At 38.5% G+C, this 25,438-nt stretch overlaps 1 protein-coding gene across 1 annotated transcript in view; it reads left to right on the forward strand.

The window, feature by feature from the left end:
• Positions 1–25,438, forward strand: part of PARD3B (par-3 family cell polarity regulator beta) — a 979,738-nt gene that overhangs the window by 819,117 nt on the left and 135,183 nt on the right. The window contains exon 20 of the mRNA XM_036254726.1: positions 8,791–9,093. Within this exon, the coding sequence (XP_036110619.1) occupies positions 8,791–9,093 (303 nt within the window). The remainder of the gene's footprint in view (positions 1–8,790; positions 9,094–25,438) is intronic.

Consider the following 25,438-nt stretch of genomic DNA (forward strand, 5'->3'; position numbering starts at 1 on the left):
TGATTTCAGTGGTATTAAGAAACAAGATTTTTCATTTAAAGGAAGCATAAATAAATATCAACTTCTTTAAAGTAAAGTCAAAATTCTGTAATATTGCCCTTGCCAGCATGCTCCGTTGATTAAGCATCGTCCCATGTACCCAGAGGTGGACGACTGGATTTCAGGGCACATGCTCGGGTTGCAGTAAAATCCCCAGTTCGGGGTGTGCAGGAGGCAGCTGATTGATGTTTCTCTCTCACCTGGATGTTTCTATCTCTCTCCCTTCCTCTCTCTCTAAAAAGTCAATAAAAACATATTAAATAAAAGAATCCTAGGGTTACTGTTACAAATGACCACAATTTGATACCTACAACAGAAATGTATTCTCTGATAGTTCTCTCCAGTCCAGAAGTCTGATTTAAGACATTTCCTTCGAAGCTCTGAGAAAGAATCTGTTTCGGACCTGTCTCGAAGCTTCTGGTGACTGCCAAAAATCTTTGACATTTCTTGGCTTTCGGACACATGACTTCGATCTCTGCCTCCATCTTCACATTGCCTTTTTTTCTGACTTTATGTCTTTTTCTCTTTTTAAGGACACTTTCATTTGGATAATCCAGGATGGTATTATCTTGAGATCTTTATCTTAATTACATCTGCATAGACCCTTTATCCAGATAAGGTCACATCAGCAGGATTCAGGTGAACATATATATTTTGGGGGACCAATATTCAACCCACTGTAGTACTCTGCTCCCCAAAAAAGTTGAACCTGAATATAACTAAGCCTCTAGCTGACTAATACAATAGCCACTAGTCACATGTAATTATTTAAATTTGAATTAATTAAAATTTTAATTTGTACCTTAGCCATACTAGCCCCATTTCGAGTGTTGTAGCCACATGCTGTAGTAAACCGCCCATATGGAGAACAGTTGCATCATAGACAGACCTCCCGGCAGGGCTGCTCTAGAACTATTTTCATAAACACAGGTATGGGGGATGAAGAAGCATGTGGGACCACCTACAGGACAGTCTGCCTGGTCTCCACGATTCAGTGGCATGGAAAAATTAAAAAGGAAAAGGAAAACGAGTATGGTTCTATATAGGACATGGGACTTAGAAGACAGCCAAATTTAATGTGTGAATAGCTTTTGGAGCCAGATCCAAATAAATCCACTGGGAAAGACGTTTTATAAACACCTGGGGAAATTTATTTATAAACTAGGTGTTAGGGAACATCAAGGAACATTGTTAATTTTTAAGCGAGATAATGGTATTGTTGTTCTATAATAAAATGGTTTTGTTGTGCGACATACCTCCCTGAGAGTAAAAGCCAGAATCGCTACCGTGGACCTCAAGGCCATGTAGGATCTCGGCCCCCATTCCTTCTCTGGCCCTCCAGTTCCTTCCTCCCTCTCTCACACTGGCCTCTTTGTTGTTCTTGGCACTTGCCTGCCTCAGGGCCTTTACACTTACTATCGCCTCTGCCTGAAATACTCTTCCCCAGTTATCTGTACAATTTCACTCTCCTCTTCTTCAAGCCTTTAATTCAGTGTTCTCAGTGGTGCCTTTTCTTACTACATATTTAAAAGTATCTCTCTCCCACCCCCACAACCATCCCAGTACCTCCCCCTGTTTTAGTGTTCTATGTAGTACTTACTACCATCTAGCGTTATCTTTGATTTTTCTTAGTTGCTGTGTTGTCTGTTTCTGCCTCCCCTCTCTAGAATGTAAATTCTGCAAGGGCAAGGGTTTCTATGCCTGTGGACTCGCCAGCATCCAGAGCAAAACTGAAACACGTAGGTGCTCAATAAATACTTGTAGAACAATGAATGCAGAAACTCGTAATTGACTTAAACAAGTTATCCAGTCTTTAGAAGATGTGTTTATGGATTCCTATGAATGATATGTAATTAACAAAAACAATATATGACTTGTAAAGTAGTACTTTGAAAGTATTTAAATTGCCTGAAAAAGGGCTGTGTTTCTTTAAGCACTTTAAATATTTTCCCAGCAACCACACTCATTCTGTTATTTTTTATGATAGTTATTTTTAGGTTATGCATTTAAAAGGAAAAAAGTTATATATAAGTACATTTAGAAAAATGATTTCGAATAACTTAGATTTTATCACATGGATTTAAAGGTATATACGGAGTGGGGCAAAAGTAGGTTAAAGTTGTTCTTATGGAACATAATACAATAATTAATAAAAAACAATATAAGAATAAACTCTGTTTCACATAGTCACAACTGTAAACCTGCTTTTGCCCTACCTTGTGTATAGCATAATTGGCATTTAAAATTTTTATTTTTAATTTTCATTTTAAGTTTTTAAATTGAAGTATAATTTACATACAGTAAAATATCCAGGTCTTAACTAAGCACAAGAATATTCTCTGTTCTGTTTTGAAGCATGTATGTCACGATAGGGAATATTTCTTTCATCTGAGAAGGTTTCCTCATGCCCTTTCCCGCCCAGGGGGGCCCTTTCCCGCCCAGGGGGGCCCTTTCCCATCCAGGGGAGCCCTTCCCGCCCAGGGGGGCCCTTTCCCGCCCAGGGGGGCCCTTTCCCATCCAGGGGAGCCCTTTCCCGCCCAGGGGGGCCCTTTCCCGCCCAGGGGGGCCCTTTCCCACCCAGGGGAGCCCTTTCCCGCCCAGGGGGGCCCTGCTCCATGAAGCAACTGATCTGACTGTGATAACCATGAGGTTGTTTTGCCTGGTCTAGAATTTCTTATAAGTGGAAGCAAGTAGTAAGTTCTTTATTTATGTCCAACTTCTTTCGCTAAGCATCATAATTTTGAGATTCATCCCTACTGTTGAGTATTTTGGTAGTTCATTTGTTGTGATGGCTAATTTATATGCTGTGATAGGAATGTACCGTGGTTTGGTTATACATTCTCCTTCCGATGGACATCTCAGTTATTTCCATTTCTTGCTGTGGTAAATAAAGCTGCCACCAAACATTCTTCAACAGTTTTTGTGTACGTAAGTAGTTGTTTCTCTTGTACAAGGACCTGAGAGGTGAATTGTTCTGTTGTGGCTTCTGTGCCTGTCTGGTTTCTAAGGAGCTCCCAGGCCTTTCTGCGAAGGCGTTTGCCATCACCGTGCGTGAAAGTTCAGGACGGTCCACATCCTCTCCAACACTTGCTGTTTTCCTTCATTCTCGTTTTGGTAAGGGTATCTCACTGTGGTTTTAATGCACATTCCCTGGTGACTTAGAAGGTTGAACACATTTTCCTTTACTTTTTGCGCATTTCTAGATGCTTTGTGTAGTATCTGTTTAAGTCTTTTGCCCAGTTCTAATTGGGTCATTTTGCCAATATTTTCTCTCTTTCTTTTTTTTTTTTATCCTCACCCAAGGACATTTTTCCATTTTTTGTTCAGGTACAGTGGGAGGGAGAGAGAGGAACAGAGAGAGAGAGAGAAACATTGATGTGAAAGGGACACATCGAATGGCTGCCACCTGCATGACCGACCAGGGCTGGGATAAACTGCAACCGAGGTACGTGCCCTTAGCGGGAACCGAACCCAGGTCTCTCTGGACCGCAGGGCGACGCTCTAACCGCTGAGCCAAACCGGCCAGGGCTCTTTTCTATTTTCTTTTTATTTAATATATTGTAGTGACATTGGTTAATAAAATTATATAGGTTTCAAGTGTACAATTCTGTCATGCATCTGTATATTGTATTGGGTGTTCACCACTCAAAGTCAAGTCTCTTTCCATCACCATTTATTCCACCTTTACCCTCTTCTACCTCCTCCTACCCCTTTCCCTCTGAAAATCACCTTACTGTCGTCTATATCTGTGAGGGTTGTTTGTTTGTTGTTTTTTAATCCTTTCACGTTTTTCACCAGGTCTCCCAACCCCCTTTCCTCTGACTGTCTGTTTTCTGTATCTATGAGTGTTTCTATTTTGTCTGTTTATTTTGTTTGTTAGGTTTCACATATAAGTGAAATCATATGGTACTTGTCTTTCTCTGACTGGCTTATTTCACGTAGCGTAATACTCTCCAGACCCATCCTTGCTGTTGCAAAAGGTAAGATTTCCTTCTTTTTTACAGCTGAGTAGTATTCCATTGTGTAAATGTACCACAGCTTTTTTTTATCCACTAATCTACTGTTGGGCACTTGGGCTGCTTTTATATCTTAACTATTGTAAATAATGCTGCAATGAACATAGGGGTGCATATAGTCTTTCAAACTAGTATTTCAAGTTTCTTAGGATATATTCCCAGAAGTGGAATCACTGGGTCATAAAGCAATTCCATTTTTAATTTTTTAAAGGAAACTCCATACTGTTTGTCACAGTGGCTACACCAACCTTCATTCCCACCAACAGTGCACAAGGGTTCCCTTTTCTACACATCATCACCAGCACTTGTTTGTTATTGATGATAGACATCCTGACAGGTGTGAGGTGGTATCTCATTATGGTTTTAATTTGCATTTCTCTGATGATCAGTGATGTTGAGCATCTTTCTGTTTTTTTGTTTATTTTCAATGTAGGGGACTTACACATCTTTTGTTAAATTTATCCTTAAGTTTGCAATGTTCTTTAATCCTATTTTAAATGGTATAGTTTTCTTGGTTTTATTGTCTGATTGTTCACTACTAGTATGTAGTGAAATATAATTGACATTTTATATTTAACTTGCATTCTTCAGAGTTAACAATAAAATCTGTAATTCAAGATAATTTTCCTGATAGAAAAATATATACTTAAAAGTATATATTTAAAGAGTTTTCAGCCCAGAATGACTTCTAGTAAGATTATTGGACTTTATTGAATTTGACCAGATAAGCAAAAGGAACAAGTTTCTTATAAGTAATTTATACAGGAAATAAAATTAGATTATTATCCAACTTTCAACAGCAACACTTTGTCATAAGAAAATAGTCATATATTTAAAATATGCAAGGAAAAAAAGGTGAGCTGTTGTGAATCAAAACTCAGCGACAGAGATGTGATGGAAATGCTCTTTGAGGAAGATTATTTTAGCAGCCTTTTAAGATACAGATTAAAGTAGGATGCCACATCGTAACATATATAAATATCACATTGTTATTGGATATGAGAGGGCCTCATCTCCCCCAGTTGCTCATGGAAGTAGGGTTCTTAGGGTACCGCTGGTATAAGCATTTCCAGAGGCCCCCAGTGGGAGGATGTGATATGGTAGAATGCCTTATTTCCATGGAATTACACCCCCGGGTTTTCAAAGTCCCTTTTTCATTAGTCCAGTCATAGAAGAAATGTAGCTGGGGCTTCAGTAGAGCTAAAATCAGAGCCAGTGTCCAGAGTTTCCTTTCCATGTTGGAGCCCGGTCCAGTCCAGCATCAGGCTTGCTTAGTTGGTGTTCCCAGGCGCAGTCCATCAGTCCACTGCACGTGGGGTCCACAGCGCCACATGGCTGTGGAGGAAACATGGGCAACAGCAAAACAAGGGAGCCGCACGAGCTAAGAGCCAAGCGCAACAAAAGAGAGAATTCCTTTCTTTAGGGGATTATGTATTCCCAGATTTTCACATACTTGCAGTGGCCATGCCCATTCTGGCCATTGATCTCTGTTCACAGGTGTTTGACCAGCAAGTATCTTTCCTGTGTCACCCCAACTTCACTGGGCATGTGTCTGCTTTCCCTTTGTTGGATTCCTTCCCCCAGTGTTTTGCAGAGAATAGGCTGATGGTCCCTGAGGAGTGCAAACTTGCAGCTACCTGGTGAAGCTGCCCAAACGACATGACTAAAATGTCTGGCCTCCCTGTTGCTCCTTTTCTTTTATTAATAACTAGCTAATTACAATGGTATCAAAATCACTGTGATATAAATGTTATAACTGTTATAACTGTTATAAATGTAATATTGTATGTCAACTATATTTTAATTTTAAAAAATCATTAGTTAGTTAAAGAGTAGGATGTGGTGATACAACAAACAAATCTTAGAAAAATCTAGACCAGACAGTCTACTAGAATTTTCCACAGTGATGGAATTAGTCTAACTGCACGATTCCATAGTAGTCACGAGCTTATGTGGCTGTTGAGCACTTGAAATGTGGTTTTGAAACTGAGAAACTGAGTTTTAAATTTTATTTAATTGTAATTAGTTCCCATTTAAATTTATATAGCATCATATGGTTAATTATCACCATATTGGACAATGCAGATGTAGGCAATATAAAACCTAAACACTAGTCTGTGACTAAAGAAATGGAATTAGAAAAGGATATCCAAGAGATGCAAAGGAAAAAAGAAACAATGTTTTCATAAGTGAAAAAGAAAAAGAAAAAAAGAGTTAATTAAAAGGCAAAGTACTGGGGAGATTGGGGAAACTTGTACCATCCAATAAAAAGGCTATATTGTATCTAGGGCTATTTGGAAAACGAGATATTTTAACATGTTGAGTTCCCTGTGGTACTCCTCCAAGTGTAAATGACTATAAACAATTAGAATTCTTACACTAAATTAGGAGAGGAGGTCAAAGCAAAAAAAAAAAAAAATTAATTTCTCTCATGAAAGAGTCTTTTCTGCCTCCATACACCCCTTTGCAGACATTACCTTGTCCTAACCCTCATGGAGAGACCCTGATATATAGCATCATACTGATGGTTCAGAGAAATTATTTCACCTACTGAGCAATTAATATGAAATTAATTACGGCAATACTTAGTGGTACGGAGACGATCAAGGAGAAATTTGATTTTGTTCTAGAAAGCAAAAATACAAGATAAAATATTGCTTTGCGTACATGGAGTACTTTTCATCCAAGAATCTCTGCTTACTCAGCAAGCTTAATTAATGAGAAAACCTCAAAGAAAGAGAAGTGATAAAATAGGGAACCCGGATACCGGTGTTCTGTTTCTGTAATATTTAAAAATGAAGCTTGGTGTTTTCCTCTTTCATTAATGCACGAGGGTAGCCCCAGGCGGCAGCCATGAGGTGTTCATCTTTCTGCTGAATGATTTCTCTTGAAGGCATCCCACTTAGGAGGGAAAGTAACCGCACAGAACCCACCCCCTAACTGTATTGATGTCCTGCACTCTATTTGCAATGGAAATCCATCCCTGTCATATAGTGCAGCAAGTGCTCTCTGATAATCCAGTCTGCACTGTCCCTGGAAAGACTGTTTTGTTGCAGAATGGAGCAGGTTATCTCCTTTATCAAAAAATTATTCAAAACAAACATCCATGAATCTAGGACTAACATGCATCAAAAGAGGATAGGCAGGGCCTCTTAGCAGGTACCCTCCTGTGTAATCTTCCTTTCATCTTCATTCAGAATCCCTTGGAGATTCAAACTCCCCTTTGCAAAAATATAAATTCTTCTAATTGTTTATATGCAGTGCAGGGTACATGATTTGACCTAGTCATAGCGATATGCAGCAAAGCACCCTGACATTTATTTTCATCTGTTGCAACTTGAGGACAGATGCTGGTTTTTTGTCCTATCCTGTCTTCATCTATTTTTTCTCCCTCCCTCCTCTATTAAAGAAAAAAAAAGCCATTCTGCCAAAAGAGAAAATACCTTGAAAGATCATGGCTTTTAAAGATTTTTACAAAGAGTTTGATATTCAGTAAAATAAAACTAGCTGCCTTGTGCAGAAAACAGCCGTTTTTGTTTGAAGAGAAGAAACCACTGAGAGAGTTCGGTGTTTGTTTTCACTCACCTAAGCCTTCAATATATACCTTCAGGCATAGCCAGATCTCAGCCCACAGCCCCCTCGTGTTCTCTGAGCCCGGGACTTCAGGTTTGCCAGCATCCCTTCTTGAGAGTCTTTCTTTCATCATCTTACTTCTCTCGTCCTGTACACAGTACACCTTGCTTGCCCAGTGATGTGTAAGGTCACATTCTTTCCTCATTAGAGCCAAAACCCTCCTGACACCATCAGATCACCATTGTCCAATAAGATACACAGTGACCTTTCCATTTTAACACCAAACTGGGAATTTAGGAGAGCTGATCTAACACTTTCCAGATTAAATGTCAAATTCTCAAAATTCAGATGGATTTGGAATCCACCTAAGTATACTTTTTCTGCTCCCATTCCCAGTAGTCTACACAGTACACTGATTAGCAGTAGATTTTGTGGTATCACTTACGGCTTTAGCGCCATGGAGTTCTGCCCGTAATGGCGTTTAATTCATTTATATGTGCCAATTCATCTCTGTCAGGAGTCTATTAATTTCTTTCCTATTTTACTCTGTCCCTAGTCCTGATATAATGAGACACAGTGATCCCCATTTATGTAACCAAAAAACTTAGAGTTTCTCATAAATTAAATCTGATCCCATTGCTTTTAGTGACCAGAAAGCCTCCATATTTCTTTTTCATATTCAAATCAATTTTGCAAGCTGTTCTCTTTAGAAGGATACACTAGAGCTCTAGGGTGCCAAACAGTGAAATCCTAGACAAAGTATAAGATTATGATAAGCTGTTTAACAAGCATCCCTATTCCAAGGCAGGCTTCCATAGTAACACACCGAAGACGTCCTGTTCTCGCGAGCACATCCCACTTACAGGGAAGGAATATTAATGAAAGCGAGCCCGACTGCAGTCAGCCCAGTCATCAGTGGGCAGGATGTTAAAATACCTACAGCATTGCTCTAAAAGTAAAGAGTCTGTAACAAATAAAGGCTGTGCATATAAAATGAACCCCGTGGAATATGGTATTTGCATTTCTGTATGGTGTGGTCTTGAGTATACAGGAAAGTGACAACTGTGACTGACTAGGAAGAATTAATGTAGAATTAAGAGAGTGTATCGCTGTATTAGCATGTAAACTCACATGTCCATGTTACCTGTTCTACATTTTTTAGGATCGGAGCAAAACATCAGGAGCTAAGGGAAAAGCAGGCAAGAGGTCTTGTTGATTATGCCACTGGTACAATTGGATCACTGCATGATATGGAAGATGATGAAATGGACCCCAATTATGCCAGAGTGAACCACTTCCGGGAACCGTGTGCACCAGCAAATGTCTATAGGTCTCCATCTCCCCCTCGGGCTGTACCACTGGTTTATCCCCGCGATGGCCGTCCACTGTCTCCAGAGAGAGACCACTTGGAGGGTCTTTATGCCAAGGTCAACAAGCCATACCATCCGCCAGTGCCCGCTGACAGGTAATATAACTTACTGAAAGATGAATGTAGTTTTAGTTTAGCAAGTTTCAAATTACCTCTACTTCTAAAGCAGATAAAAATATACTCTTCAGTCTATTAAAACTGAAATGACACAGTACCCTTGACAAGTGCTCTGCTCTGACCTACCTCTAAGGTATCCATCAGCTATCAGAAATGAAGCAATAGCCAGTTATAAGATGACATGAATGAGTAGTAGAATTCGAATTCGTGGCACAACAGGGAGCAGTGTTTGAAGGAATAAGGTGAAAATTTCGAAGCAGTATCGCCCTTTCTCCCAAGAGCCCTGCTGTGGAAGTCCTACTGACAGGAGGTAAGGAGCCATAGGACAGAAGGACGATTTTGAGGAGGCATAATTGAAGTGGAATTGCAGATCACTGCAGAGGGGCAGAGGCCTTTGCAAAGTAAGATTGGGATTTTATACTCATGGCAGTGTGGTCCTATACAGATGTTCATGGATGATCAGAGACAGAAAAGGTGGTAATCTTGGCAATAGGAGTTTGATGAAGTAGAGAAAGATAAGAGGTGACAAGGCCAAGGATCTTCAGATGTAGCAGCTATGGAGAGAGATAATAGGACCATCTGTCACACAATCGAAGTAGGTAAGAAACAAGATGATTCCAACCCCACCTCCTGCCAAAAGTAAAATACTTCATCTCCTGAAAGGCTGATAGAAGAGAGTGCTAGTCAGTATCCATTGTTAGGTGACCCTCGGAATGACACAGGCAAGGGATGAGCTGACTGACCTTGGTTTAATCTGCTGTAGCATGAAGTCCGGAGGGAGGAGGTGAGGGGGTAAGGGTGGCAGAAACAAAGAGCTCTCATTCTAGATGGGAAAAAAGACTTGTTTTCCAGATTCCTTTTGCTCCTGACACCCACCCAGTCCCTATTAGTAACCAGCTTTTGTGTGATAGCATGATATATTGCATATGTTTACCGTTTACATTTCCCCAGCTGGGTGATATTATGCACTTTCAATTAGGTTGGGGAGAGGCAGGGAAATCATGGCATTTTTATGCAGACTGTAAAGTGTAGCTTCACAAGACTGATTACCTTTCAGAGCCTTTCCAATAACCAAGTGGGAAGGAAGGAGCAATTTTTAATCCTTACTGTCAAGCTTCCAGGTTCATAGTATTAAAGAAAGATGGTCAAGTTTTTCTTTGGGATAAAATGAAAATATAAATTTCTATGACTGTGTGAGAGAGCCATAATGACTAAACTGTTAATTCAAACAACTGATTAAAGTCAGTCTTTTTCTCCCAAGCCTTTGCCTAGGGTTGAATTTTTGTCATATAAATGATAATGCCAAGCATGAGTCTCTTCTGGCCCAGAGCACAGGAAATCTTACTTTCTCCAGATCAGATAGGTCTTCCTAGCAATCCCCTTTGCATATGCCCACTGTTGGAATCCCAGCACGGAACAGTTTGTAGGAACCTCCAAAGCCAGTATTTCTCAATATGAATTCCAAGGAAACACATATGAAGCATTCTGTTGGAAAAAAAATGTTCACTCGTCAAATGCTGTGGAGAATTCTGGATTAAGCCACACTGAACAAGTTTCCTGACTGTGGGCTTTTCTCTCTCGAATATTCTCATGTGCACTGGAAGTCTCTAAGGGCTTCACGCAACAGTCAGCACTGACCACTCCCCAAATTTTTGTCACCTACCGCTTATTCCCCACCCCACCCCCAGATCATAAGGTTATTCTTTGGAGCACTAGGAAACACTATCCTGATGCTAATTTTCACTTAAGTAGATTTGACCAGGAAAGAAATTTCTTAGGATAATCACAACTGGAGCCACTATAGAATGATACCAGAAAAAAAAATGTAATTAACTGCCCAGCACAGACATTTTATAAACAATAGTCTTTCCTTTGACGCTGACCTCTTTGTATTGACAAGTGATCTAAAGTTCTTTCTGTGGAATTTGAGACAGGTGTCATGTTTTTGGATAAAAGAATTTGGGCTCTCAGCATCTCAAGAGCAGGTTAAATCATGAGCTCTGGAATAAGGCTGAGCTGGGTCCAGTTCTCTTCCAGATACTGCAATATGACCTTCAGTAAATTGACTTTTCCAAGATGCCACCTCTCATCTTCATGCATATGATTCAATACCCATTCAGAGTGTCTACTAAGTACCAGGACCTGAGTTCAGTATGGTGTTCCTAAGGGAAAAGGAGGAAGATGGGTACTTATCCCTCCTTATGGAGCTTACAGTCCAGGGTAGGCTACAAAAACATAAACACACAATGAGACAGGGCGCAAAGCGCTACTGTGCAGAGCACGGGGTAACTGCCACAGCTGGGCTGCTGGGTTGGAGGTAGCGGCAGAGGCCCGGGTGCTGGGGAGCTGCGGGAAGCTCAGTTAAATAGAAAGATGCGAGAGAGGAGTCAGTGGCAAGATATCAAAGGGGAGGGTCAGAGAGCTGTGCTGATGGCAGAGGACAGACTCTTGGTGAGGCCTTTGGAGTCCATCCCCAGAGGTGGGGCAGGCTGGGGGGGGGGAAGGGGTCATGAACGAATCCTGGAATTCAGCCAGCTGTTAAATGGCCTCGGCACTTTATCCTCACCTCCTGATCTGCAAAAGGGGGATTATAACAACAGCTAATAACATGGCGTGAGAGTTAAGTACAATTTTACATTTTGCATTTTTTTTGAATCGCTATATAAAACAAACTTCTATTTGTCCGTATATCTCTGCATCACAGGAATGTACCATATGTGTGTGGCCCACAGTGGCTTCCTAATAGAGGCAGCATCTGCCCCTATTTCTATGCTTCTCAAGGCTCGGCCCTGACCGTTCAGCTCTTCTAAGAAAAGCTTGACTTATAAAGGATTCATCTGCAAATGATGATAGTTTAAAAAAATCCCTACCCCTGTGGCAGGATCATAGGACTGGATTCTCACAGCGCTGATCCTTCCAAGATATGAACAGAGCATGGGTTAAGTCCTGTCCCCAAAAGCCTGATGACTTAGGGTTTATAATGTGTTCGTCTCCACTGAACTTGGCAGTTTAAGGGCTCCCACGATGTACGCACAGAAAAGCTCTGTGTTTGAGAGTAGACGAGTCCCACGAGGGGGGGTGGAAGACGGGGCTGCAGTTTTGCATTAGTTTATGTGGTTATTTGACATGTTGATTGATCACACACTGTATCAGTAAAAATGTTTTTTAATGTTAATGCCCCAAAATATAGGTATTTGATTCTAAATGATACACACTTACTTACCTTAGTAAGATATTCTATACATTATAAAACATATACCAAATACAGAAATTAGTAAAAGAACAATTTTTTTTTTATTTATAGGTAATATTTCTAGTATTTTCTTTCTTCCACTGGGATGCACATAGTTCATTTTGGGGAACTGTTCTCAACTTCAGGCCCCGTGGGAGCACGGACCTTGCCTGCTTCTGCTCACCATTATCTCCTTACAGAGCAGTCTATACGCAATAAATGTATAAGTACCTAAGATTTGACAGAATCCTGGAGTTCACTGGGGCGGTAGGTGGTCAAGTCTCGCATCCCATCCAGCAGAGGCATCTTCTCCACAAAACCCCTCCCAGGATGTCACTTGGCCTGTACATTCCAATGACAAGAAGTCATGAGGTGTCCTTTTTCTCTTTCAAATCACTCCAGTTGATACAGAAATGCCCACTTGTATCCACTCAAATGTTTTCTCTATGTGACATTTACCATAGGTCCTAGATTGACCTACCTGGACACAGAATCTAAACCTCATTAATAGCCCTTCAAATATTTGAATGGACTGCTGTGACCATCTTCATTACCAAATATTTATTGAACTCCAAACTTGTGGCAGGTTCTGTGCTCAGAGCTGGACTTCACAGGGAGGAAGAAAACATACACATAACCTTGAGAGATACAATCATTTCTTCAGTATAAACTCCTTTAGCTATCTTAATCACTTACATTATAGCCTACCCTGTAGCATCCTTGGTGACCATTTTCTGAATACACTTAACTGTACTAAATTTATAGAATTTATGCTTGCCATCTGTTGAATATGGCATGGAGACATGGACACCATATTTTAGATATGGTCAGAAAAGCACAGCATCTTTTGGTCTTAATCCTTTAAACTTATTAATGTGGACTTAAATTTTGTATTAGTCACCATTATTGGCTTAGATTACACTTTTTAACTAAAACTTCTATTTTGTTCTTACTTGAGTTGCTATCAAGCCAGATTCCTCAATATATTGTGCAAAATCCAATTATTTATACAATGATTTTTTAAAATGTAGTATATTTATTTATCCAAGTTAAATACTTATTAGGTTTAGCCTATTGTTATAGCCAGTAAAAATACTTTGAAGTATTTATTTTTGTCCTCCAAAAGGATATTAGCTGTCCTTCCTAGCTTTATATCATCCTTCTATTTAATCATTGTGGACACAGCCATGTCATTGATAAGATCGTTGATCAAAGTCAAGGGTAATCCCCACAATCCATCACTCAAGACCTCCATTAATCAACGCTGTTTGGGATGTATAGTTAACTATTAATGCAGTCTACTATTATCTAGTGTGTATTCTCCAGTTCATCCATGAACATTAGGGAAGACTTTGTCAAATATCTTACTGATCTCAAGGTACATCGTGTTTGTAAGTATCCCCTAACTTACCAATCTCATAACCTAGACAAAAAAGGGAGCTACTTGCTCTTGGTGAATCCTAGAGATTACTTTTTTCTGTTCTAGGTATTTGTAAATGATGTGTTTGTTTAGATTTAATTATGGAAAATAAAGATTTATGTGGTCCAGTGCAGTTTTAGGCACTTAGTATATACATACTAAATACTTATTGACTGATACACAACTGCTATGAAATTCAAGTGGCAAATGGCACACAGCTCCTCTGTACTTCAGTTAAGCAGCTTTGAAATCCTAGCAGATATTCACCAATGTTTGTAGGAAGTTTTTATCCAGCCTCTATTATATTTCCTAGGTCATACAAAGAAGTTTGGAAACAATCATTACCCTCAAGGAACTCAGTCTAATAACTGAAACAGTCTCATACACAAATAATTACAGTATAATGTATTCCATTAGAATAGATATATATATATATAGAGAGAGAATATATTGTAAAAATCATGAAATTGTGTATGCATTCAATTTGGGGCTATGGCTTGGTCTTTCTAGAATCTTGGTTCAAATGTATTAATATTTCAAAGCTTCCATTTTCCCACTGCAAAATAGGAATGAGAGTATATATCCTATTTCCTATCAATTGTTTGTGGATTAAATAAAAGTATCCCAGTACCTGGTTCAATCAATGTTGACTGTAACTATGTAGGAAGGCTACTACACTATAAACTATTAGCCTATATTACATATTATTGGGCTAATATATTGAAGAGGTTAATAAACTATTTAGAAAAGTTATTGATTATATCTAGCTGTTGACCCTTAAATTTGTGTGTTTAGGAACCTGTTAGATTCTATCTGTTCCATGAATACATGGTTAATGGTTACCTAATTCTAGGCCAAACTCCTGTTGATGTATTTCAGTGATTAGAAACAAAGAGAAAGTGAGGGGATAAAAGGCAAGAAAACTAGCTCAGATTCTTTTAGATCAATCATATCATGTGAATAAGTGAAGAACAGAATTATTACTCTTACCTTCATTGTCAACTACTTGTTAAAAACCATAACTCATTAGATGCCCCTAAGCTTGTCATTAGAACTAACACTTTCTTCCTGCCATGTCACTTGAATGCCCATTAGGTTCAGAGTTGGGCTCAACCGTTGTCCAAAGAATAGACTAGCTGAATTTCTATGGGCCCCAGAAGAGCTGTCAATAACAATAGTGTGTCAAGTCAGATCCTTTTGGCTGTAAAACAACAGAAAACTCAACTAATATATTTGTCACATTCTTCAAGGAATTTAGATGACCCTGGCCTCATGAAATGACCTCTTTTCATTTTTCTCCTTTGCTTTCCCCAGTGTTTAGGGCTCTTCCTCATATTGCATCATGATTCTGAGATGGCTATTGCAGTTCTAGGCTGCATGTCCACTTTCCAGGAGAAAGGGGAAATGGCCAATGGAATGTGTCAGTCAAGTTTATCCCTTTGAAAACATTTCCCAGAAGACAACTTCTCATTGGCAAAAAGTCTCTGCCAGTTGTAAAAGGGTACTGAGAAATAATATTTCAAAGGCAAGAGAGAAAGGAATTGCAAGTGGCTTTCAGGGAGTCATTCTATGGAACCCACCATAAACAGATTACCTCTAGATGACTTCTCTCCTTTTATTTTTTTTCACTTCCCTTTAATAATGTAAAAGTTATAGATTAATGTCATACAGCACTCTGTTCCAGTATATTCTTATTAACTCCCTCTGGGAGGCTATCCTTATTACGTAGACCCTCTTTTAGAGCTAAGACAAAAATATTTCAGTCTTGAATAACTTCTAATGTCACTGAAGTAAAGCAAGAGGGGGATATATAGTCTTAGTTTTTATGATCACTGAAAAAGTACGCTTTGGGAAATTCGGATTTAAGAGTGATGAAGGTTTGAAAAAGTGTTAACAGGACAGTTTCACAACCAGATGCGAACAGCTGGATATGAGCAAGGCTTGTGCTATTGGGGCATTGCAGGAAATTGATATCTCATTTCTTGAGTTCAAAGATTTCACATTTCACTGAGCCACAGCTCATACCTCTGTTGGTGTTTGTCCCCAATCTCCATCTCTAGTGATTTTTCCTGTTAATTTTATTTTAGTTTGTTTAGAAGTCAGGCTTTTTTGCTCTCACTTCTGACTCACAGTTTACTGAGGCTGTGTTTAGGGTCTTGAAGAGTGAAGAGAGTGGATTACTTGGAGATGTATTTTTTAGTTTCTACAAACAGAGCCAAAGTGATCTCATTTCAGTTTGGGAATCCCAGTGATAAATGCCATTTCCGTAGAGAGTTAAAATTCATCAGTTGAACAAAGCAATCAGATTTTTTCCTTAGAACATATGACCATCAATTTTTAAGTGACTTTTAAACAATAATGAGAAATCTCTTAATGAAAGAATCTCTATGGCCAGATAAGTGCTAATAGTAACTGATATACCATTAACTCTACTTTCCTCCATTCCCTCTCTTTAAAACTTGATGTTCTCATTTATTTTTTTTCATCTTCTGAAAGCCCTACTCTTGGGACTATGCTAGACTTATGTCTGCCGAAGTTGTCAGTTTCCAGGGTTGACAAATGTAGACAACCTTCTCCTTTATTATACATGAGCGAGGCAAGGAGGGTTGGTACTCCGTTACCATCCATTTCCAAGGCCTTCACCCCCCTGCCATCCTCAGTCACTGATAGTAAGTATGTTTGAGGAATGCTTGCCAAAAGGTTGCTGTGATTTCTTAAAGCTGTCATTTAAGCATTGACTTGACTTTTTTCAAACAAATGACCCAATCCTTAGGATATATTTATCTAAATTATTCTGTTTATTAAGAGGAGATGGGAAAGAGTATACAGAATTTTTTTAGACATAAAATAACACAAAGAGTCTTCTGCCTCTTATAGGAGGCAGCTGATATTTAATGTTGGTGATATGTTATGATAAGAGTAACCCAGAGGTGCTATAGGAGTATAAAAGAGTGGCACTGAATGCAGAGCTGGGGAGTCAAAGATAGCTTTTTGAGAGAATCTGTATTATGACCTAAAGAACAAGTAGAAATTAATCAAGTAGGCAGAAGAAGCATGCATAGAGGCCCAAAGAGAACACATTTAGGGAACTTTATATATCAAAAGAGATGGAGTGTATTATGTAAATTAGGTTCAGTTGGAGTAAAAAGATAAGGTGAACACAGACCAAATTGTTAAAGGCAGTGTTATTGAAGATAAAGCATTTAGACTTTAGCTCTAGAGCAACAGGGAACCATTGAAATGGAGATGGTATGTTGAGATTTACACTTTAGAGTAGGTTTGTATTTCACAAATAAGAAACGGACGGTCCAGAAAAATTTAGAAACTTACCTATGATGGCCCAGGTAATATGTTTGCAGAGCCAGGATTTCAACCCAGGTCTGACTCCAAAACCATGCATGAGCTTCCAGCTATGCGAGGTTTACTCTCAAATTGCAGGTTGTGATGTCTAAGTACATCTTGAATCAATTTGGTGGAATCAACCAACATTTTTTTTAAAGAAAATAGGAGAGAAAAGAAAATATCATTGCATAAATTGTAATGAGTGTAATTTTGCAATAGAAAAATTTCGAAGCCAATAAGCATATACAAAGACTATACGTGTTGTTCCTCACCGGCCAGGCATCTTTCCCCACCCTCTCTTCCACATTCATTCATTCATTCATTCCATTAAAAAATATTATATGCCTATTATGTGCAGAGCACTCTACTCAAGGCTATAGAGGCACAAAGACATATCAGAAGCCTTGAGTTTGGTTCTACTTCTCTGTAGTAGTCCTAGGTCTGTGTTGATCTACCACACTTACTCCAGGCCTCTTGTGACCTGTGGTTTGCATTAATCTATTAGGCAAAGACACATACCTTTTTATTACACAATTTTTGCCGATGCTAAAGATAGATTCCAAAGTGCTCTGTTTATAATTTCTATATTTAATGCAATGCATAATCAAGACTAGGCCATTGTTAGGTCAATTGCTCTCCTGTATGTATCTTTTCAAACAATAAATAATCAGCGGGACAAGAAAGGGCAATAAAAGATATTTTTAATGTTAGTACTTATAAATATACAACATCTTAAAGAGCTACCTTAATATTTATGTGCTGTGGAGTACCCTCCCCTCTGGAGAGCTGACTGGGGATTGATATGCACCTGTTCAGAAACAGAATTCAGAAGCCACTGTTTTTGCAGACTTTCAGTCAATCTGAGCAAACACTCTGAATTCCCTCAAACTTGGCCTCTGACTTTCCCAATTGCCAAGCATTCTGATCACAAGACTGGGAGGGATATTGTCCTCAGTGCAAAGTGGATTTTGTATATAAGGTCAGTAGGTGGCCTGTATCCAAGCCATGCCCATCCTTCGAGCAAAGCCTGACTAGATGTCCTCATATCACTCCCTCTACTGATTAATTACCTTCTCTCTGGCTTAGTTTCCTAATCTATAAAATGAGCATAATCATGGTATCTAGAAAAGACTTGTTACAAGAATTTAACTGAGTTTATACATGTAAACAAACAGAAAGAAACCAGCATCTGGCAGTTAGTAAGCACCATTTAAATTTTTTTTTTATTCTTTACTCGAGGATATTTTTCTGTTTATCATTAGATAGAGTGGGAGGGAGGGAAAGAGAGAGACAGAGAGAAGCATCAATGTGACAGAGCCATATTGACTGGTTGCCTCCTGCACAACCCAACCAGGGCCAGGGATGAACCGCAACCAAGGTACTTGCCCTTGACTAGAATTGAACCCGCGACTCACTGGTTCGCGGGCCAATGCTCTAACTGCTGAGCCAAACTGGCCAGGGCAGCACATTTAACTTTAATATTATACAGGGGTGGGCTAAAGTTGGTTTACAGTTGTAAGTACAGGAAACACAGAGTTTATTCTTATATCTTTCCATACAAACAACTGTATACCTACTTTTGCCCCCCCTGTATTTGCTGGTATTTGGGCATTTATACTTTTTTGCCATTGAGATTACTACTAATCCCTTAGGATTGAATTGAAGTTGGGTGGAGAATTTTAAAATGTTATTTCTCTATTTAGTAATTTTTCTTTTTTTTCAGTTTGGAGGGACAGTTCTTGCCAATATGACCTCATGTATTTTTATTTGCTTTTTTCATAACCAGAGATTCATAGTCATTCTATATGGCCATTACTATATACAGTTATAGTTATTTTTAATTCTTTATTTTGAAAATTTTATAAAGCCACAGGAAGTTGTGTTTATAATACAGAACAGTCCCTTGTATTCGTCACCCAGTTTTCTCCAGTGGTTACATCTTACATAATTTACATAATTATAATACAACATGAAAACTAGGGATGCGGTATTTGTAAAATGTGTGTGTATAGTTCTATGCCATTTTAGCACATGTGTAACCACTGCTACAATCAAGATATAGAACTAATTCATTCCTCATGCTATACCTTCATAGTTATTCACCCTTCTTTCCACCATCTATAGCCCCTGGCAATAACTAATTTGTTTCCCATCTCTATAATTCTGTCATTTCTAGAATATTACACAAATGGAATCACATAAATGGGGAAGTATGTGACCTTTTTCACACAATATAATGCACTTGTGATCCATCCATGTTGTTGTCAGTATTAATACCTTATTCCTCTCTATGGCTGAGTAGAATTCCACAGTACGGATGTACCACAATTTGTTTAATCAATCACCTGTTAAGGGAATATTTCGTTGTTTCCAGTTTGTGGGCTATTACAAATAGAACTTATATGAATAATCACCTATAGATTATTATGTGAACATAATTTTACTTTCCTCTCTGTAAGGTCCTATCTCCATTTCCTTTTCTTGTCTTATTGCACTGGCCAGAAATTCTAGTACTATGTTGAACAGCAATGGTGAAGTGAACATTCTTGACTTTTTCCTGACCTTAGGAGAAAGCTTTATGTCTTTCACCATTGAGTGTAACATTAGCTATAAGTTTTTATAGACGTCTGAAACAAGTTGAGAAAGTTCTCCTTAATTCTCAGTTTTATGAGAGTTTTTATCGTAAATGGGTATTGAGTTTTGTTGAATGCTTTTTTCTGCTTCAATTGATATGATCCTGTGATTTTTATTCTCTGCCTGTTGGGTTGCATTTACTGATTTTCAAACATTGAGCTAGTCTTGCATCCTAGAATAAAACCTGTTTGGTCATAGTTGATAATTCTCTTCACCTTTTAATTTTATTTGCTAATATTTTTATTAGAACTTTGCATCTATATTAATGAAAGATATTGGTCTATAGTTTTGTGGGGAATGGGTTGTAATTTCCTTAGGTTTGTTATCAGGATAATAATGACTTTATTATGAATAGGAAAGTGTTACTTCCTTTTTCTTTCCTAATGTAAGCATTTAATGCTATAAGTTTCCCTGTCAGCACTGCTTTAGCTGTATCCAGTAAATTTTTGATATGCTGCATTTTCATTCTCATTCAATTCAGTGTAGTTCTTTATGTCCAATGAAGCTATCTCTTTGACTCATGGATTATTTAGAAGAGTGTTGTTTAGTTTCAAGCCATTGAGAGATTTTTATGTTATAGTTCAGTTGTTGATTTCTAGTTATATTCCACTATAGTCAAAGAATATGATCTATAAATTTTTTGCTTTTTCTTTTAAAGTTAAAATAGCCTCCTATGATTGTGGATTTATCTGCATTTTCTTTTATTCTTGTCAATTTTTGCTCTATACATTTTGAAGCTTGTTATTATGTTCATACAAATTTAGGATTATCCTATATTTCTGGAAGATCAACCCTTTGATTATTATAACGCATCTCACTTATTTCTAGTAATGGCTACTGCAGTAAAGTCTACTTTGTCTGATATCAGTATATCGGTTTAGCTATACTATCTTTCTTTTGCTTAATTTTTTCTTAGTATATATTTTTTACTTTCAATATTTCTGGATGCTTATATTAAAGGGTCTTCTCTAAGAGGCATATAGTTAGGTTTGGTTTCATTATCATATCCAGACAATATCCGTATTTGAGTTACAATAGTATGTTTACATTTTTTTTTTTTATCCTCACCCGAGGATATTTTTCCATTTTTTGTACAGATAGAGTGGGAGGGAGAGAGAGAGAGAAACATCGACGTGAAGGGACACATCGAGTGGCTGCCACCCGCACGACCAACCAGGGCCGGGGACAAACTGCAACCGAAGTACGTGCCCTTAGCGGGAACCGAACCCGGGTCTCTCCGGACCGCAGGCCGATGCTCTAACCGCTGAGCCAAACCGGCCAGGGCAGTATGTTTACATTTAATGATACTGTAGATATTGCTTGATTTAATTATATCTAATTTCTATCTTATTCTTCATTTTCTGTTTTACATATTTTGTGTGTATTTTTCTCTCTTTTCTTGCTTTTTTAGAGATTAGTAATCAAGCATTTTGTATAATTTAATATTCCCCCCTCTATGTGTTTGTTATACATTTTTTTACACTTTTAGTACCTTTAGGACTCAAAGATAATAGTATGCATTCTTGATTTATTGTAGACCAAAATAAATAGGTAATTCTATCATTTCCTGAAAAATGCATGGAATTTGCAACACTTTGACATTTAACCTTTCCTACACTTAGGCTATTTTTTTCATGTATTTTCAATCTAAATATTACTTAATCTCTACAATACAGTAAACATTTTATATGGTAACTACTGATTTATTTGTAGCATTTCAACTTCTCTATTTCTTTTAGAAACTTCACTTCTATCTAGAATATTATTCCCTTTTCGTTATAACTTTCTGATATTTCATGTCATGTGGCAAATCCTCTGTTTCTAGGTTTTAAAATGTTTTTATTTCATCTTTATTTTTAAGTATATTTTCTTTGTATATGTAGTTTTCAGTTTTATTTTCTTTTTCTTTTAACATTTTACAGATATTCCAGTGTTTTCTGGCTTTCAATGTTTTCATCAAAATCTGATGCATATTTTTTTTTTTTTTTTTACTGCTTTAAAATTTTTCTTTTCTTTGTTTTTCACAATGTTACTGTGGGGTGTGTGTGTGTGTGTACATATGCACCTGTGTGGAGTGGTGTTTCCAACTGGATTAGAATTTGTAGAACTTCTTAAACCTGTGGTTTAATGTCTTTCATTAATTTTGGGAAATTCTGAGCTGATATGTCCTGAAATATTGTTTCTGTCCCATTTTCATTCTCTCTCTTTTTCTTCTGAGACTCCAATGACACAAAAATATTAGACCTTTTTGTACATGTACTTGTTCCTTGCTCTCTGTGTTATGCTTCTATTTTTTATTCTCTTTGTTTTGGTTTGGTTATTTATTATTTATTTATTTTTTTTGCATTTAACTTCAGATAGAGCAGGAGGGAGAGAGGGTGAGAGAGAGAGAAAGAATCATCGAAGTGAGAGAGACACATCGAGTGGTTGTCACTCACATGACCCCAACTGGGGCGGGACACAAACTGCAATCCAGGTATGTGCCCTGAGTGAGAATCGAACCTGGGACTCTGGTCCATGGGCTGATGCTGTAACTGCTGAGCCAAACCAGCCAGGGCTAGTTTGGTTATTTTTTAATGTTCTGTCTTTCAGTTACTAATATTGCCTTCTGAGATTCAACTTCTATGATGAAATCCTACATCTTATCTTTCTTCTTGACTATATTAATTACAGTTATTTTAAGAAGTATGTGAATATCTAATATCTAATAATGTAAATATCTATATTATCTGTGGGTCAATTCATATTGTTTGCTTACCTACTTGGTTTTTAGTCATTTGGTCCTATCTCCTGATATACATTGATCAAATCCTAGACATACTGTCTGAAAAATTGTAGAAATAATCTCAAACTAATGTTACCTTTCTCCAGAGAGGATTTATTTTGCTTTCTGACAGGCAGTAAGAGTAGAAGCATATTGCCTTAACCCAGTCTTGAATTAAGATGTCTGGAAGCTGAGTTTTAGTTATCGTGAGGGTAGTCTATTTGTAGTTTACCCTTACTCCTGGAGTGCAGTTTTCTGAGTGGTTTATCAGCCCGTCCTGACTAGAAATCTGGGTTGTTTATCAGGCCCATCTTCCTTTGCAGACCATGAACTATAAGTTCTATTATTCCAGCCTTAAGAGAATGTCAAAATGTCTACTCAGTCTGCAGCTCTTTTAGCCACTAAACTCTGCTCCTTTTTTAAAATATGTTTTTATTGATTTTTTTTTAAAGAGAGAGGAAGGGGGAGAGAGAGAGAAACATTGATGTGAGAGAGAAACCTAGATCTGCTGCCTCCTGCACACCCCCTACTGGGGATCAAGCCTGCAACCTGGGTCTGTGCTCTGACCAGGAATTGAACCGGGACCTTTCAGTCCATGGGACGATGCTCAATCCACTGAGCCACACCAGCCAGGCTTTTTTTTTTTTTTTTGACATTTCATGCTGTGTCACTCATGAATTTGCAAAAAACTTACAAAGAAAAGTGACACAGAATATTGGTCTCATTTCAATGTGCTTACCTACTTTTCCAAATCCATCTTGGACCCTCAAGTTCTGGCTGCTTTGGGAGTTCTCCAGTGGAAAGGAGCTTGGTGGTACCTTTAAGGAGCTGTTGGGTTTTTTTTGTTTTTTTTTTCTAGCTTGTCCAGTTGTTCAGGTTATTCTTAGGAAACTGAGACTAAAACAAGCTATTCTACCAGTACCAAAAATGCAATTTCCTCACCATTTTTTAATGTTAAGTGTTATAATATCAATTGGTAGTTCATAAATTTTGTTGTTAGAGGATTAAAAACATAATTTATATGAAAATTACATGTATAGTGCCTGGGACAGAGTAGGAACTCATAAATGATTTGACATTTGAATCTAAATATACACTGACTTTGGAAAAGGTATAGAAGGGATTGGTCATTGGCATTCAGTTTTGTCATGTTGGTCTTTTTTGTTGAGGCCCCACAAGACAGCAGTCGCTTTCATGTTTTTCAGTGTTGGTCTCATGAACTTTACATCAATAATATTTCTAAAGGCTACCTCTCCCTACCTTTCTCTCACGTAGAGACCCTGCAGGCCACCCACACCATTTCAGTGACGACATTTAGCAGGCGAGAGGACAGGTTTGTTTGCTTCTCTTGAAGCTCTGTGTCAGTGTTCTCCCACAGAGGATGACGGATCCGCTGGTGCTCCACTCAGCCCTTTGTCTCTGTCTGCGTTCCTGGGCTCTGTCATGGTTCCACTCAGGGCAGCTTCATCCCGGCCTTGTTCTCCGGGCAGCGAGGCCGGTGTTGGTGATAGCTGGCAGGTATCTCATGAATCGGTTTATCTGGGCACTGATGTGAGTAAAGACTATGAAATGTCAAGAGAGAGAAGCAGAACTAGATCTAAGTCTTTCAGAAATTTGGGATATTACAGTATGTGCTGATTTTCAGTTTAAAGTCTGGGAAGCAGCCCTGGCCGGTTTGGCTCAGCAGTTAGAGCGTCGGCCTGCGGTCCAGAGAGACCCGGGTTCAGTTCCCTCTAAGGGTATGTACCTTGGTTGCAGTTTGTCTCCGGCCCTGGTGGGGTTGTGTAGGTGGCAGCCACTCGATGTGTCCCTTTCACGTAGATGTTTCTCTCCCCACCCCACCCCCCACTCTATCTGAACAAAAAACGAAAAAATGTCCTCGAGTGAGGATAAAAAATAAAATAGAAAATAAAAATAAATAAAGTCTGGAAAGCACATTTGATGGGTGTGTGTGATTTCGAAGTCTCAAAACAAATTCACTGGAAAACAAAAAATGTAAAGCAATAGACTTCAATAATAATTTTCAGACCATTTGAGCCTACATGCAGTTTTGAAGAAGCTCAATTCACAAATTTCCTTTTGGGTCATTTATTTCTGAAAGGAAATTTCAACAAACATAACTATATCAGAAAAAGTATTTCCAGCCCTGGCCAGTTTGGCTCAGCGGTTAGAGCGTCGGCCTGCGGTCCGGAGAGACCCGGGTTCTGTTCCCGCTAAGGGCATGTACCTCGGTTGCAGTTTGTCCCCGGCCCTGGTTGGTCGTGCAGGTGGCAGCCACTCGATGTGTCCCTTCACGTCGATGTTTCTCTCTCTCTCTCCCTTGCTCTCTCTCCCTCCCACTCTATCTGTACAAAAAATGGAAAAATATCCTCGGGTGAGGATAAAAAAAATAAAATAAAATAAAATAAAAAAAGAAAAGAAAAAGTATTTCCAGAATCTGCTCAGATGTGGATTTTAGAATCTAGAAGCATAATGTATACGAGGATTCATTGAACACCTAATATATGCCCAGAGTGAGACATTTTACATTTTAAATTTCATTGCCTCTTGAGCAGTATTTGCCTATCTATTTATTACTTTTATTGAGATTATTGTCTTTCTCCTAGTAGTCAATCACATGGAATTTGAAGCTGGGCATGAATCCTAGGTACAAATCCAAACTCTATCACTCTGTGATCTTTGGACGTAGTATATAATATCTTCGAGCTTCTATTTCTTCACTTCCAGGGTGAAGATGAGACCATGACTCCTAGGATTCCGGGAGACCTGAGACTTAATGCATGTTAGACCTGGAGCACAGTGACAGGCTTGTGTTGAGTGCCTGGCAAATTGTAGCCATCATTGTCTTTGCAGTTTTCCACCACTGTTGGTCAAAATGCCCTTCAATAGACCACTCAGGTGAAGAACGTAGCAAATAGAAATATCTCCAAGT

The sequence above is a fragment of the Molossus molossus genome, unplaced genomic scaffold (assembly GCF_014108415.1).
Source record: "Molossus molossus isolate mMolMol1 unplaced genomic scaffold, mMolMol1.p scaffold_m16_p_11, whole genome shotgun sequence".
In the NCBI taxonomy this organism is placed as follows: Eukaryota; Metazoa; Chordata; class Mammalia; order Chiroptera; family Molossidae; genus Molossus; species Molossus molossus.